The 15055-nt window shown below is 34.2% G+C and overlaps 2 protein-coding genes and 1 long non-coding RNA gene across 3 annotated transcripts in view; 2 read left to right on the top strand and 1 right to left on the bottom strand.

The window, feature by feature from the left end:
- Nucleotides 1–2578, top strand: part of LOC109534494 — a 4737-nt gene extending 2159 nt beyond the window's left edge. Inside the window, exons 4-6 of the mRNA XM_019900203.2 lie at nt 1197–1497; nt 1547–1928; nt 1990–2578. Of these exons, the coding sequence (XP_019755762.2) occupies nt 1197–1497; nt 1547–1928; nt 1990–2280 (974 nt within the window). The 3' untranslated portion in view covers nt 2281–2578. The remainder of the gene's footprint in view (nt 1–1196; nt 1498–1546; nt 1929–1989) is intronic.
- A 771-nt stretch (nt 2579–3349) lies between these two features.
- LOC109534493 (NF-X1-type zinc finger protein NFXL1) lies at nt 3350–14121 on the bottom strand. Its single transcript, XM_019900202.2, has 12 exons — nt 14036–14121; nt 13655–13885; nt 12540–12679; nt 12165–12477; nt 7409–7671; nt 7129–7359; nt 6032–6163; nt 5567–5778; nt 5196–5452; nt 4786–4928; nt 4164–4394; nt 3350–3895 (listed from the first exon to the last, which is right to left on the bottom strand). The coding sequence occupies exons 2-12, from the start codon at nt 13878–13880 to the stop codon at nt 3476–3478; spliced, it is 2568 nt and encodes an 855-aa protein (XP_019755761.2). The 5' UTR covers nt 13881–13885; nt 14036–14121; the 3' UTR covers nt 3350–3475.
- The window catches only part of LOC125505389, a 111286-nt gene continuing 106568 nt past the window's right edge, over nt 10338–15055 (top strand). Inside the window, exon 1 of the long non-coding RNA XR_007282145.1 lies at nt 10338–10755. This is a non-coding gene — a long non-coding RNA (uncharacterized LOC125505389). The remainder of the gene's footprint in view (nt 10756–15055) is intronic.

Here is a 15055-nt window from a genome sequence, read left to right as displayed (position 1 = left end):
ATTCGAGCCACAGAATTCGTTTTGGCATCGTTGGATAGAGAATTGAAAAGTCGATTCAGCCGTAACAACGTGAGTGAGGAAATTCGAGTAGTTTTGGGCCAGAAAGCGAAATTTGAATATCAGACATTTAGGTGCAAGATTATGCAAAAATTCCATGTTTTCCGTCCCGTTTTTGCTCATTTCTCGGAGGCAAAATGATCAAGAACGCTCATTTGTACATCATTATAGACCGAAATAAATGGCCTTTTTAGAAAGTGAACCATCGATAAGGAAATGTTGGCAGTTTTCTCAAAAAAGGCTTGAATTCAAGAAGTTTCAGATTTGAGGGGTTTTTTTTTTAGTTGCAAAATCTACTTGAACATGACGCTGCTTTTTTCGAAGTTTCTCAAGAACCATTCGAGCCACAGAATTCGTTTTGGCATCGTTGGATAGATAATTGAAAACTCGATTCAGTCGTAACAACGTGAGTGAGAAAATTCGAGTAGTTTTGACCCACGCTCATTTGTACATCATTATAGACCGAAATAAATGGCCTTTTTAGAAAGTGAACCATCGATAAGCAAATCTTTGCAGTTTTCTCAAAAAATTGACCTTCGGTTTCAATGAGCTGCTGATCGATCGTTTACAATAGCACATAAAAATTCATCTTAGCCAAAAATGTTCGTATTTAGCGGACAAATGCCTGTTACACTTTGTTACAACTTGATTATTGAAATGTATTTAAAGCAACTGTATAGCAGGTTTAAATTTTTAAGTTTTTTAAAAACGACAAATATTTTTCTGATCTTTTATCGATTCAAACAAACAGTAAAAATATGAATAAGACAGAAGACGTGAATAAAAACATTGCAACGAAGATCAAATGTTAACATTTTAATGTACATTTAAAGAAAACTAAAAAGTATCCCCAATTGTCGCTCCTCCCGAACACTTTTGGGATCCAGATAATGATTTACCGTTAAACAGGTCTTCTCCTATCCTAAATAATAGATCCATCATCTATCGTCCTCAACTCATTTTCAAATGTATCGAAGACTCATTATTAAAAATCTCGTCAATTGCGACAAAATTGAACATTTAACAACGAAATGTTGGAAAGCCAAATTTGCATCGGTTGATTATTGTTGCAAGTAGCCCCAGAATCCGTAGTACATCTTCTGTAGAAACTAGCTTTCTACGATAGTTTCCCTGTTTAGATAACTGCTTGATCTACAATGCATCAATAGCAGTGGCCAAAATGCGCCTTCCCAAATGGTCCGAACCATTCGCTGTTGGATTAACAGTTGTCCTCATTGATTTACCTTATGATATTGTTGGTGTAAAGTTTGTGCACTGGTTCTGGCACGACACAGATCCCAACATTTACGATAGGCACTACTCAGTCCCATGGAATTCTTACTACTTTCATTCCGCATTTACTTGCAGTTTTGTTTTCTGGTTCCATTTTCTTAGGCGCGTATTTTGCCAGAGCAAAGGAAAATGGTTCAAAGGAAAAAGGTACCATCAAACCACAAACACTAATAAATTATTAATTGATGTCTTTCAGCTTTTTAAAAGAATTCTTCGCAACTTTCTTGGCGTCTTTATTGGGGCCCATTGGTGGCTTGCCCCTCTTCATTCCGATATACCATCCATTGCATGATGTTTTTAACATTCACAGTGAAGTTACCTATTTCATTCTTTTGACTATCTTCTTACTCCTAATTTGGAGTGGCGATAGGTTGAGTAGATCGAACGAAGTTAATTGGAAAATTCCCAATAAAACACATTGGACAACGTTTTTGTTAATATTGCATCTGGTACTTCATTATACTACCTTCTGGATTATTCCGATTTTATTTAATCCTGAAAATGAGATATCTACAGGGATTAAGGAGCAAATCGGGCCATGCAACGAGTATGTTCCTGTTCAAACTATATCTGGAATGGTAATAGAATGCATTCGTAAAATACAACACAGTTCGATCAATTTATTCTTTTATATTTAAGATTCTTCAGAAAAGGAAGTACTTATGCCTGAGCGACTACGACGAAACGTACTTTGACTGGCACTGTTTACCTAAACAGCAGCACCCAACTAATAAAGCGCTGTGGTATACTTCCTGCGGAACCCCATTTGAAAATCGCACAGAATATATTGCTGTAGTATCTTTAATTTGCCTTTTGGCATCCGTCGTATTTTACAATCTTCATTTTAAATCCTTCGGCGATCAAGTGTTTTCGCTAACGGATGATCAACTAAAACTTTGCAACCCAAAATTAAAACGCAAAAAATTATAAAATTGAATCACACAAATTAATTAGTTGCTTGAAAATGTACACGTTGTTTTTTATATGTTGGGTACATTATACATATATTATTACATAAGGTTTATAGCAGAATATTTTTCACATACACACTGTACAGGGATGATTCAAGTTTGCGTCGTTCCTCCGGATATACTGTCGGTAGGTATTCAGAGAGTACAGAACAAATTGTAAATATATTTATTTCCACCCAAAATGGAGTTGAATTGAACCAATGAACAAAGGTAACAAGTAAAAATAAATGGCAAATATTAGTAGCAGTAGGCAAGAATTCAATGTTTGAAAACTTAATTATTCACTGGAGTTCCCAAAATACACTTATTACATTAGTTTAATCGCAGAACTGCTCAACTTTACTGCACAACATCAGTTCTCATTTTTTCCAAAAATGTCTCAAATTGATGTTATAAAAACGTTTGCTAGCGACAAAAGTTGATAGAAAGTGGCTTTCATTAGGAATTGCGGCCATTTTTACATTCCAAGAAAAATCAATTTGCTTATAATAAACATCACAGCATAGATTCGGTGCGTTTCTCTTGTAGAAGACTGGACCTATTTAGATCCAGACAATGTTATATATGTTAAGCTTTGAAGAGCAACGATGCAAACTAATCACATTCGCGTTTTTGGATGGGGTTTGCAAATGGGAGCAAATCCCAATATTTCCAGTGGTGATTTTTCATAAAAAAATGTAAAATGGTAATTTTTGTAAATAAATTATTTGCGTAAGATTAAGCAAAATTGGCAATGTTTAACTATATTACTAGTTCTCCAAATAAAGACTGAAATGGTTTAAAATTTAAAATCTGAGTCGAAATCTGCACAAGATTGGCACTTACTAAGCCTAGTTCTACTTACCCCACTTGTTGTCCAAAACATTTGGACATGAAAAAAATATAATTTAAAGTTTTCTGTTGAAATCTATAAATCCAGTATGCTAGCAAAAGTTTTGTTCCATTACCTGTTACCCATTACCAAAGTTTTAGCTCAGTAATAAATTAATTCAATTGCAGGATTGGTCGTAAGTTTTAAAGCTATTGAAGACAAAGAAACAATGTATATTAATCCAACTAATCTTAAGAAACTCACAGCAAACTTCGCACTTATAATAACATTGATAAAAACATGAAGAATCGATTCATAAACACCCACATAAATTTAAAAAAAATTAGTCTAGAACTTGATAAAGTACAATTGACGCAATAACTATGAAAACGGTTAGAACTAACAACCAGTACTTCTTAAGAAAACTGCCATTTTCTTCCTCTTCATGAACTCGTCGATCTTTATTTTTCTTTTTCCCGGAAAACTTCTTCTGATACAACTCCAATTCTCTTTGGTTTCTTATTTCTTCTTCCCTCCGTTTAATTGCTTCATCAGCCTCAAGTTTTTCTTTTTCTTCTGCTTGCTTTTGAAGACAAATCTCATCGCATTCGACTACAGCCAGCCCTTGGCGGACTGTTTCGCATTGAAATTCTTTTTTAAGGCGCTTACATTTGCAGAAAACTTTGATCTTTTTCTTACACAAATCGGAATTTGGACAGTCTCCTGAGTGGCAATTGGTTTTGCAGCGATGACCACAAACATACTGAAAAAAAAAATGTTATCCTAACAACGTCTAGTAGATAGTGATGTACTAACTGGCGATTACATGTATGACTCAAATACGACAAATTTGTACTTAGAACCTATAGGGACTCTTAAACTCCTAGCAAAAGTTGTTCATGAAGTTATGAAGAATATATAAACATAAGTTGAGTATTGACTAGGCACATTTTCCGATTTCTTTCATTCAGTGTACACGTTAGAAGTGTACGCGGTTGTTTGCTGTCCGCACTTTCACTAAATATACTTACATTTTTTGGGCACTGATTTCCACAACTCTGTAGTTCTTCACGTTTCTCCACATTCAGCCAGCTATTGCATTGGACATAGGGCTGAGTAAGACCACAGTGGCATTTAATTCTCAACATTTGCTTGCAGGGTGGACAGCGATCTGGATGGCACGGTTTCGGACAAACGTGAGTGCATCCTTCCGGTCGTGGTTTAGAGCAGGCCAGTTCGCAAATTTCGCAATTGATCCCGGCCTAATTTCAAATATTTAGCAGGTAGACAAAGAACAGTTTATTCGGCGTACAATTTTCGTATTTTTAGAACCTGAACGTGTTCGGTATGTTTTAATTTTCCTTTTTGCGTATTTCAGTTTTGTTTGTTTCGCTTTTATACTCTTTGTCTTCATTTAGCAAAACTATACTTTTTCCTCAAAAATCTCAGTTAATAGATTTTGCCATTATTCTTAAAATATAGGCATTTTTGGGCGTCAGTCTATATCAGCTTTTCTTGATCGTTTAAACGATGCCGATAATTTTTACGTTAAAATTTCAGACAATCAATACGCTTCAATTGTGATGTTAAATTGAAAAGCTAAGTAAGTTACAGCGATATTGGATAACGCCAAAAGTAAACTCCACCACTTACCTCGACCTCACTATTTGAATTTTCGACCAAATGACATTGCAAAGAACATGAATGGTTGGTGCACTTCAACAAGCGCCCACAAGGCCGTCCACAGCTGGCAGGTTTTGCCAAATGACACGGCCAATCGACGGTTTCGTGTTTTCCTGTAAGCAACAAGTGAATATAAAATCGAGAAACTTATGTTTTCTGGAAAATATGTGCTTTAAGCTGCCTATATATTTTATCTCACGCCAGTGAGACGCGATACAGATTACTTTCGCGGGGATCGACTAAAACATTGCTCCCACTATGACCGACGATTCTCCGACGTGCAAGTTTCAGTTTCAATGATTCGGATATAATTCTATTAACTGTTTACTATTGGAATGTACTATTGAAACACAAAACTTAACAAAATTATTGGTTATTACCTAAACACGTAGTCTTTACAGGCACTTTGCAAACTGGACAAGGTTGATTTTGTTTCTGTAACTGCGGCGCACTTTGCTCCCATGGCATGCTCCCCTGTTGAGCCTCAATTTTAACAATTACAGCGGCATGGCAAGTGGCTGAACATGGATGAACGCAATTTGGTCTTCGCTTGTTGCAAATTTGCCTGCAAGGAGGACAATCACCAAAGTGGCATTTGTGATTGTCGCGTTTTTCGTGATGACACTCTGGAGGCGTCCTGTAATTAAAACGAATAATTCGGCAATAATTAAAAAAAATCTAAATTGTCCTAGATAGTTGCTTTTAAAATGCCATTTATAAAGCCTACAGGTTTGCATTGTGAAGTACTTACACACATAACTTGGAGCATCTAGGTGGTTTAACTTTTTGCTTTCGACCACAAGGCACGGTAATTTTCGTAGATCCACATCGGCAGGAAATTTCCTTGGTTTTCTGGCATGGATAGCACAGGCCACTGTGACATACCGAAGAACACTTATGGTTGCCACATTGAAGAGTATTTCCACACGGTTTTTCACAAGGCGGGCAGTTTCCGTCACAACACTATTAATAAAATATTTTTAACCAACACAAAACAAAGGATTAATAAAAAAGTAAAGGTTTTCGCGGCGTTCCATTAGAATCCTGCAGGAACTAACAGTTTATCCAAATAGTTCCGGTTTGCATTAGTTATTTCTATTCAACATTCTTTTTAACTCTTGATTTGTGTTCAAATAAATCTGGTTTGTATTTGTGGCATTAAACAGCGCTAAGGGCTAACAAGAAGAACACAACCTCTTAATCAATAATCGCTTACTTTTCGATTGCATGGGTGTTTATTACAATCCCTGATTCTCTTGCATTTAGTTTCACAGAAATACTGCTTGCTGCATTGTATTTCCTTGGAATGTTGCCCACATCTACACCACTTTGTTATAGTTTCTAAACACTGAAATAATTTCTTAAATGTTCAATCTCATCGGTACAATATAAAAATATTTGATCTTACATATTACCAATAAAATTCAGAACAGTTAAAAATATACGGCACAAGAAGCAACATGCGGACAAAATCTATCACCCTACACTCGATCCAAATCCAAGACCATCCAAAGAAATGTACAGTGCGCGATCACCAAAAATGAATTTCCGTTTGAAATTGTATTCTAATTATGCCCTAACTTTTGACTGAATATTTTCTTAGTCGGTGCTCTCAGTTGAATATTTTTTTCACCGAATCACAGTTCTATCCTTGTACAAAAATCAAGTTAGAAAATTGTACCCGGTGTTTAAATATGTACCATCATGTCTTCTTGGTCAAAGTTTAAACAATTCTGCAGGCAATATGGGGTAGCCCAGATATATAACAAGTATCCGGTATCACAGCCTTTTGCCTTCCGAGCAATTTTAGTTGTCTGTTTAGCCATTCGAGAGATAACTATTTCCTTATGACCAGTCATAATTTTTTGCGATTTTTTAAACTTGTGAATGAAATTTCTGGCAAAAAGACTGAGCGAATAAGATTTCAGGTTTATTTAAAGTTTTCTTTTCTCTAAGGGTAAGGTATTTTTGTTTTCACTACTAATAATATTGTTTTTTGTTATGTTTCTTTAGGGAGTTACATGCGTAACATAATAAGCAGAGCTTTAATTCGATAAAAACAATTGTTCAAATCGTATTATCGATTGAGATAATATTTGCAGTGAAAAGTTGGGGAATATTTGGTTTAAATACTCCCTAAAATTTCACCGTTAAATTTACGGCGCGGTTTATTTTAGAAATTCTATATTTCACGTGTTTGTTCCGCGAATTTACTTTAGCTTGCCCTGTTTAGATTTGGATGGATTGTACTAGTTATAAGTTTGATCCATTTTACTCAAACTGCCTTAATTCCTGTTCAAATCGTGCACTTACTAGACCACATTTATCCTTGTGACATCGATAGTTGCATGTATGCATGCCACATTCCAAAAGTTTATCGCATGTGGAACCACATGTTGGCGTGTCTTCTGTGCACGCTAAATTATATGTGGACTTTCCACAGGGACAAGTGCGCGGTTTAGTTAAGACACAAGAATTACAGACTCCCGCATGACAAGATTCGTCACATTTGTGATTCCCGCAATCCAAAGGTTTGCCACAAACCTGCAACCAAACAGTTGAAACATAAAAAAAAACTGTTTCTCTTTTTTACCTTTTCACATTGCCAAATTGGAAACGCACAATCTCTCAGCTTCTGTTGAGAGCTGCACATGCATTTCTGGATGCTCTTCTTCGCACAAGGTTTACAATCGCCGGAATGACACGCATCGGCACATGAATGTTTGTCACAGGATAACAATTTACCACAACGGTTACCACAAGACCATCCTTTACTGCAACATCTTCTAGTTGAAGGCTGTTGCGAACCACAATAGCAGGTTACATTTACTGTTACTGGACAAGGTGGACATGGCCCTGAAAACGATTTTAGATATAAATGGCTAAAAATTACATAGATTTAATCTACCGCACTTAAATACAAAGTTGCATGCTTGAGTTACTGAGTGAAAGTCCGAAGAGTTTCTACGACGACGGGGTTTCGGACCGATTGGAAAAATTCATTTCTGGGGTGGAAATTTATGTAGAAAAATAATGTTTTCTAAATATTGCCCAATAAAGCAACAATTTCAAATATAAAACCGCTCGGTTTCTACTTGATACACCATCGTAGTTAAAGGTTTGGCAGATTCATGCATATTACGGCTACCCTAAAAATATTTTCTACAAGGTGTATCCTAGATATTTTTTGTCTATTGTTGATGTACATTTGTATGCTTTATTCAGGTCAATATTAAAGTGGTAGAGTCGAAATTTTAAAATTTTTGCTCGCATAAGAAATACAGGGAAATGAAATAATTCAAAATAATCCTATAATAAGAGTTTCTTTATAATGATTGCGGAATAATCTGCCATTTTCCAAAATAGTCGGACGTAATAACGAAAAAAGTAATCGGACCTAAACTATGTTGACATTGTATTAACATTTTTAAGATCGATTTAATTTTGACATATGAGTTTGTAGAAAATGTTTTTTTAATTAAAAAAATTGAAAACGCATTTCTTATATTTGTTATATTTAATTTAATATGTACTCGTATTAGCATTCTAGAGCTGATGAGAAGATCTTTTTTTACAAAAAAATAATTTGGTCAGATGAATGTCGAATTACAAGTTACGGTATTCTTAATAGACATAATGAAAGGCATTGGAACTTCACAAATGATACTTGATTTGGAGTAAATAGAAGTTATTCTTTGCATTAAATTAATCTGACGTATAGCGGTTCAGAAAAAAAAATTAAATGCAGATAGATATCCGAACATACCTACTCCAATCAAAGACACCTTTTTTATTATGGATAAGGTATAAGTATATGAATACAATTTCAATAATGGACCAATAAGGTGGCCACCACGATCAACGGATCTAACACCTCCAGATTTTTTACTTTGGGGAATGTTGGCAAATAAAATGTATAGAGAAGTCATTTTAACCCCAAAACAACTTGATCAAAGAATTCATGACGCCTCACACATCATGAATGATTTAAAACCCATTCAAAAAGATGCCCATAGTGCGTTGAAAATAACGGACGAGTTTTCGATCATTTGTCATGATTTCAGTTAATTTAGTTCTTAAACTGATTCTTTTATTTCGTTTCAAAGTTTCTTCAGTTTTCTAATTTACTTTCTTGTGCCAGCTGTTAAAATTTATTGTATAATGTCTTTTCAGCTAGAATATCAACATAGTTTAGTTAATAAAGTTTAAATAAATTGCATACGAAACCAAATCATCCATGCTGTTATATTATTGAAAATAGAACTTAAAATGCCATATTTTTAGATTAAAATATACAGACTGATCTATTGAAAAAAATGAGCTTAGGTCCGATAACTTTTTTCTTGACCCAACAACATGTTTCTATACCTCTTATTGAGTTTTCTCTGTATCTCTTAAGCGAGCCAAAATTTTGAAATTACCATTTTGGTTTGACTTAAAAACAGCCCATACACTTATTTTTTTTGATAGCACTAACAAGTACAGAGATACAAAAGGGTTGAAAATGGGACACCCTGTACAAAACTGGTCCATTGCAAATTGTTCATTGAAATACATTATCTTATCAACAGTTTTCGTAGTCAAATCAAGTTGTGAACAACAGATCTGTTCGCATTTAAGTTCCACAACCGATAGGCAGAAAATGTACACGATGTTCGATTTTAAATAAGGGTAAAAATATGGTACCTTAGACGGCAAATCCTTAAATATTAGTAACGTTTTTAGTTTAGGGTGGTGTTCATTCAATTTGTTGCCAGTATTTTCAAGGAAACCCAATCCGTTAGAAGAAATAGAGGAAGACCATTAACTTGCCCGACAGACGACATCACAAAAAATTAGATTCATAGCGCTCAAGACAGAAATTAATGGTGAAAATATAATGAAACTCAACAAGGGGAGGCCTATGTCCAGCAAGGATATTAAAAATTAAATTTTTATCAGATTTTAGTCGGTTGTATGGAAACTATTGCCGCAATATTAAATATAATTTTAGGGATCTACACAGTAGCTAAGTAGAGTCCCAACTGATGCTAGAAGAACAGGGTGTCCTGTTCAAAAAAATATATAATACGACAGGCTTATTTTTTGGGACACCCTGCATATTGACAGGCATTTTGATAATGAACTATAGGCCAAATGGCAAAGCTATTTGCGCTGTTCATAGAATTTTTCCAAAATATAACGTGTAAGTAACAAAAGCAATTGAGATGCGGGACTCAGCATTTAAATATTCGTTTTATTAAAAATTAAACGCATTTTATACCTTTAGGTTTATGTAAAACCAAACAGTTTCATTGCCGTTAAAATACATACATATTAAACTTGTAATGTAAAATGTACAAATGAGCAATTTGAGCAGAAAGTTGCAAGCATTAAAACATCATTTCAGATTTTTTAAAAATACTGTAATTATTTTCAATTTGCTTTGAACATAGTAAATCCCTTTGGAACCACCAATAGTTGATTAACCGGATATCATTATTTCAACTATTTTTGCCACAGTGTATGTTTGTTTACATAAAAAATTTGTTTGCAACTGCGCCAAGTCAACTTGTCGCCACAGACAAAGGGACTGTCTTTGCTAAAATTGACCGGAAGAAAAGATGATATTTCGCATCGTAATCGACAGACATTTAATTTAGTGGTGATTTCGATGCGAATGTGACTGTATTATTGACTTGAAGTGATCCAGATAGTCGTTAATATAACAGACATATTTTTGTCATATTTCGGCGTTTTGCAAAATCGGGATATATCTCGGGAATAATAGTAGTGTGTAAAGTGCGGTAAAACCCCCAGTAAAGTAAAATACTGTTATTTGCAAGTGCGGAAAGTGCATTTAAGTTTGTGGTCCACTAGAAATACAGAAAAACGAAGATATCTAGAAGTACATCGAAAACAAGTTGTTTGGTTAAGGAATTGTCCGCTGGCTAAGAAAAGGTACGTGATAATATCCAAACAAGTATAGTACAAGTAGTTGTGACGCAATATTTTCAAGTCGCAAAAACTATAAAATTGTACATATTTTCAGGCTACTAAAACACCAGGACAGCACAGTTTTCTTATCTTAACTTAGGAAAAATATCGCCCTATACCGGGTGGTGCTTAACTAACGCGGCAACATTCATTGACAGATTGTTTAGGAAAAATATCGCGTTTCAAGCAAATTTGTGTAAATAAAAATCAGTTTTTTTAAATAGATTTAACCAGTTTTACTATTACCAAAAAAATATCGGTTTGTTTTTTTTCTAGACCGAGAAATGCAAATTTTCTATTACTTTCCTTGTAGTTTCTACAGGGTTCTAGCCGCAATAGTTTATTTACAATTTTAATCTAGTTTAATTCAATCTTACAAACAAAATTTAACAAACAATAAACAGTGTTTTTATTTAGGCACGCTAAGAGCTACTTTAAACTACTTTTTAAAGTCAGTAAAGTATTTGAAAATTATTTCAAAATAACGGTTCGAAATAATCTCCCCTGACTTAATAGATTTACTAACCCTTTTAATAAATGATTGAAGGAAATAAAGTTTTGCAGCGGAAGTCTTCTGCAATGTTCAATAAATGGGCATTTTCAATAAATTCAATGCAATAGTAGAAGTTACAATATTTCTTTAGCACTTAACTGATACCAAACTGATAGCAAAATAATGTTTGCTCATGGCCGACTTAAAAATGCCAAGTCACGACAATATTAGGGATCCAATTTGAATTAGTGCAAAAAATCACTACAGGTTTCAATGTGAAATATGTATTTGGAAAAAGGTGAAATATTGCAAATGTATATCAAGCTGGATCAAGTTTTTTTGCTTAACAAATACGGGAGAACGAAATATTGCCAATAAAAAAACGGAATCTAAAAAAGTTCTGATGTTTTAAACTACCCCAAACTAGCATCTAGCGCTCTATACGAATAACAAGCTAAGTAGGCTAAGTAGTTCCAATAGGAAATTTGGATTCCTCGGCCTAAAAACTTCCGATCACAAACTTTTTTGGTAGTTATAATCTAGTTAAGATTTAATTAAAAAAAAAACAATTTTTTTTACACTTTGACACCCTGTACTTTGGAAACCATTAACCTTCAGATGAGAAAAATTTCCCGAAACGCAATATTTGTATTGGTATTGAGGACCACCCTGTAAATAAATTTCCATGCAGACGCAATCTAGCTAAAAGATCGTAACGATTGTAAATTGCTAACATTTTTTAAGCCAGCGATTTGCAATAACAAACGGTAGCAAACCAACTTCAAATAGTCAATTTTTTTCTATTCTTCTTATACAAGAAAACCTTGAAATTTACAACAAACCAACATTTAATTGCCCAGCGAATTAACAGAATATTTACCTGGATGACATAGTAGTAAGCACTTGTGTCCACAAAGTGGGAGCAAATTCTTCCTGCAAATTTCTCCGCAAGAATGAGGCACTAAAAATGGTTGATAGATGGGGTTCTCTGTTTTTCCACAGAAACAAACATATTTAGTTGGATATTGATCGGGCATATAATCAGATCGGCATTTAGGACAACACCAGCACAGCCTTTTTTCTGATACAGTTTGATCTTCAATTCTTTGTTTCTGTTGCATTACCGTGTCTTTGGACCATCGTTGAATACAATCCAAATGAAAAGCACCAAAACAACTTACGCAGCTCCAAATCTAAAATTGACAAATTTTTATATGCAACTATCTGCGTATAAAAATTAACAGATATAATTCACCTTATCATCTCTTTTAACTCTTGAAATGCAAATTAAACAAGTATTTGCTCCTGAAAGAAACGATTCCTGAATAAAGTTTTGCGTTTTAATCGTTTGATCCGTCGTTCCACCAGTGTCATTATATTGTTTAAGTACAGTACCTAAAATAAAAGATAACAGTTAAATAAAATATCATTCGGTACGTTCGCTAAAATAACATACTTTCCACATGTTTAAAGTTTAAATATACATAGTGCTGGTTAAGTTTTAAGTATGCAGATTCATTAAATTCATGTAGGAAAACATTTTTTACGAAAGCACACGTTTGGAAGAAAATTCAATGTTCAGCACCCAGTATCAATAAGTCGGGAAAAAAGATACTTGATTTTTTTTTAAATAGATGTGGATTTTCACAGCTATGGAATACATAAAGAACTAGAAACTCGCAAAGGGGCATAATTTATGAGTGTTGCACTTTATAGGGTGAACATGTATTAGGTAACGATTTTAATCAGATCTATAGGTTCAGAACCTGTTTGTTCGTGGCGGTTAGTCGCGTGTCTTTTTCTTTGTACTTGCATTTGTCTACACTTTCTGTTTCTAAATGCTTGAATGAACTTTCTGTTTCTAAATGCCTTATTGTCTATGATCCATTTGACTGAGATACAAGACCTACCTTGGTTGGGTTTAGAAGAATTAGAAATTTATTTGGGATATTTCAGAAAGTTATCGTATGAATTAAATGTTGCGCAAAAGAAGACAAGGGTAATTTTTCATTATCAAAAATGTGTGCTACGCAAATTTGTAATAAAAGGAATTATTGTGTATATAAATACAAGAATGAATTGGCATTTGGTTTCTTATCATCTGTAATTGGTTTCTTATCATCAAGAGCGATTCTATCACAAGACAATATGTACAACAAATTTCCGACAAGCTCGCATATGTTGAATTTTTTTCCGGGGAGTCACCTAGAACTAATTAGATTGGTTATTTAGATGTTTTTCACGTTAGCCCCCATACGTTAGAAAAATTAAATCCAGTCAGACACCAAATTATTTCTCTCTATCTTTCGGACTCGCTCATCATTGAGGCCAACAATTTTGCTTTTACTGCTTCTAATTGAGTAAACTTACCCAACAGCTGAACTGAGTCCAAATCATCTTCATCTGATGAAGACTCGTAATCGTTTACATGTTTCTGGACAGAGTTGTGCAGAATGGCCTGTGCTTCCTTGAATTTCACCTCCCCACTGGTGCTCAAAGGTGGCCCGAGATTATTTCCCTTTTTTTGAGGCTTTTTACCTTTTGGAGCATTTGTTTTGGCCCATGGATTTGTTTTCGGTCTATTACCCGAACTCATTATGTCTGTGATGAGTACCAAAATAAAACAGTGGATTATCAGATATAACTAGTCACCAAAACTGAACTGATGAAATCAATAAACCGCAAAACGTTGAAATGGATTATATTTCAGTAACTTCGCGTTTTTTATAAATTTCTACAGCAAAAACTAACCGTATCAAACACTTTACTTTCAGCTGTTTCAAAATCATTCCCAACACAAAACACGGGTAACTTAAATGTCAAATCACAAGTCATAACAAAGCGGTTCGTTTGGAACGTTCAAAAATTAAGTCACTGAAAGGACCTATGACATCACTAGGCACTTTACGATTAAACAGTGGCGGCGTGTGGTTTAGTGTTTTGGGGCTGAACAAACTTAGATAATGATCGGCAGCAAAACAACAGCAGGCTCGACCGCCAATACGTACAGTAGCCTGCTGACTAAATAAATCCAAATCACGTTTCATAATGGTAGTTGAAAACATCGAACTTCTCGGGTGAGTAAAGAGCACGAGCAGAAGATATCACCGATCAAATATACTTTCTGGTTTTTACTGGTTCTACTGGTTTCTACCCCCTTTATACATATTATTATTATTATCTATCGTATATTGCTTTTTAAATTAATAGGAACTCAATGTCCTGAGGACATTCTACCAGGAATGACTATAATTATAGACATGATCAAGAATTATTTTATTCATGAACATTTTATCATATCAAGAATTTAATACGGTTTTTTTAGAAGAGGCACATACATACAAGTCCACTTATTGTGGATTGGGCGTCAAAATTTTTGGTTGTTGTTGCGTTTATTTTGAATCTAATATTTATTTACAGTTAATAGAATACAGTGACATCATATCAGTGATGATAAAAAATAAAATAAAATAAAATAAAAAAAAATAAAAATCTTCCTGAAAAATATCTGAAGACCGGTTAATTTTTAACTACAGGACATTTTCATAAGTTATAATGTGCAATTTTAATCCAAATATTTTTTTTATTATGAACCTTGAACTCAAAAAACCTCTATGGAAAATTCTCCAGGTAATATTCATGCTGACTTAAACTTGCAGATATTACATTTGTAATAAACATTATGATGGTATATTAACGCCGAAAACAGTGTATTGATTGAAATTCAAAATTCCTATTTTCCCCGCATAAAGTAGCGACGAAGATTCATTA

The sequence above is a fragment of the Dendroctonus ponderosae genome, unplaced genomic scaffold (genome assembly GCF_020466585.1).
Source record: "Dendroctonus ponderosae isolate FM_Combo_2020 unplaced genomic scaffold, Dpon_F_20191213v2 Dpon_F_20191213_8, whole genome shotgun sequence".
Lineage (NCBI taxonomy): Eukaryota > Metazoa > Arthropoda > Insecta > Coleoptera > Curculionidae > Dendroctonus > Dendroctonus ponderosae.
The sequence above is the reverse complement of the archived record's forward strand: the minus strand, read 5'-3'. Positions and strand labels throughout refer to the sequence as shown.

What these genes read in the sequence shown, in the direction of transcription:
- LOC109534493 (XM_019900202.2), bottom strand. Translation starts at nt 13,880, where the DNA reads ATGAGTTCGGGTAATAGACCGAAAACAAATCCATGGGCCAAAACAAAT. An exon ending in CTTACTACTATGTCATCCAG is followed by an intron (nt 7,672 to 12,164) that starts GTAAATATTCTG and finishes AATCGTTTTCAG; the next exon opens with GGCCATGTCCACCTTGTCCA. An exon ending in CAATTTGGCAATGTGAAAAG is followed by an intron (nt 7,360 to 7,408) that starts GTAAAAAAGAGA and finishes GTTTGGTTGCAG; the next exon opens with GTTTGTGGCAAACCTTTGGA.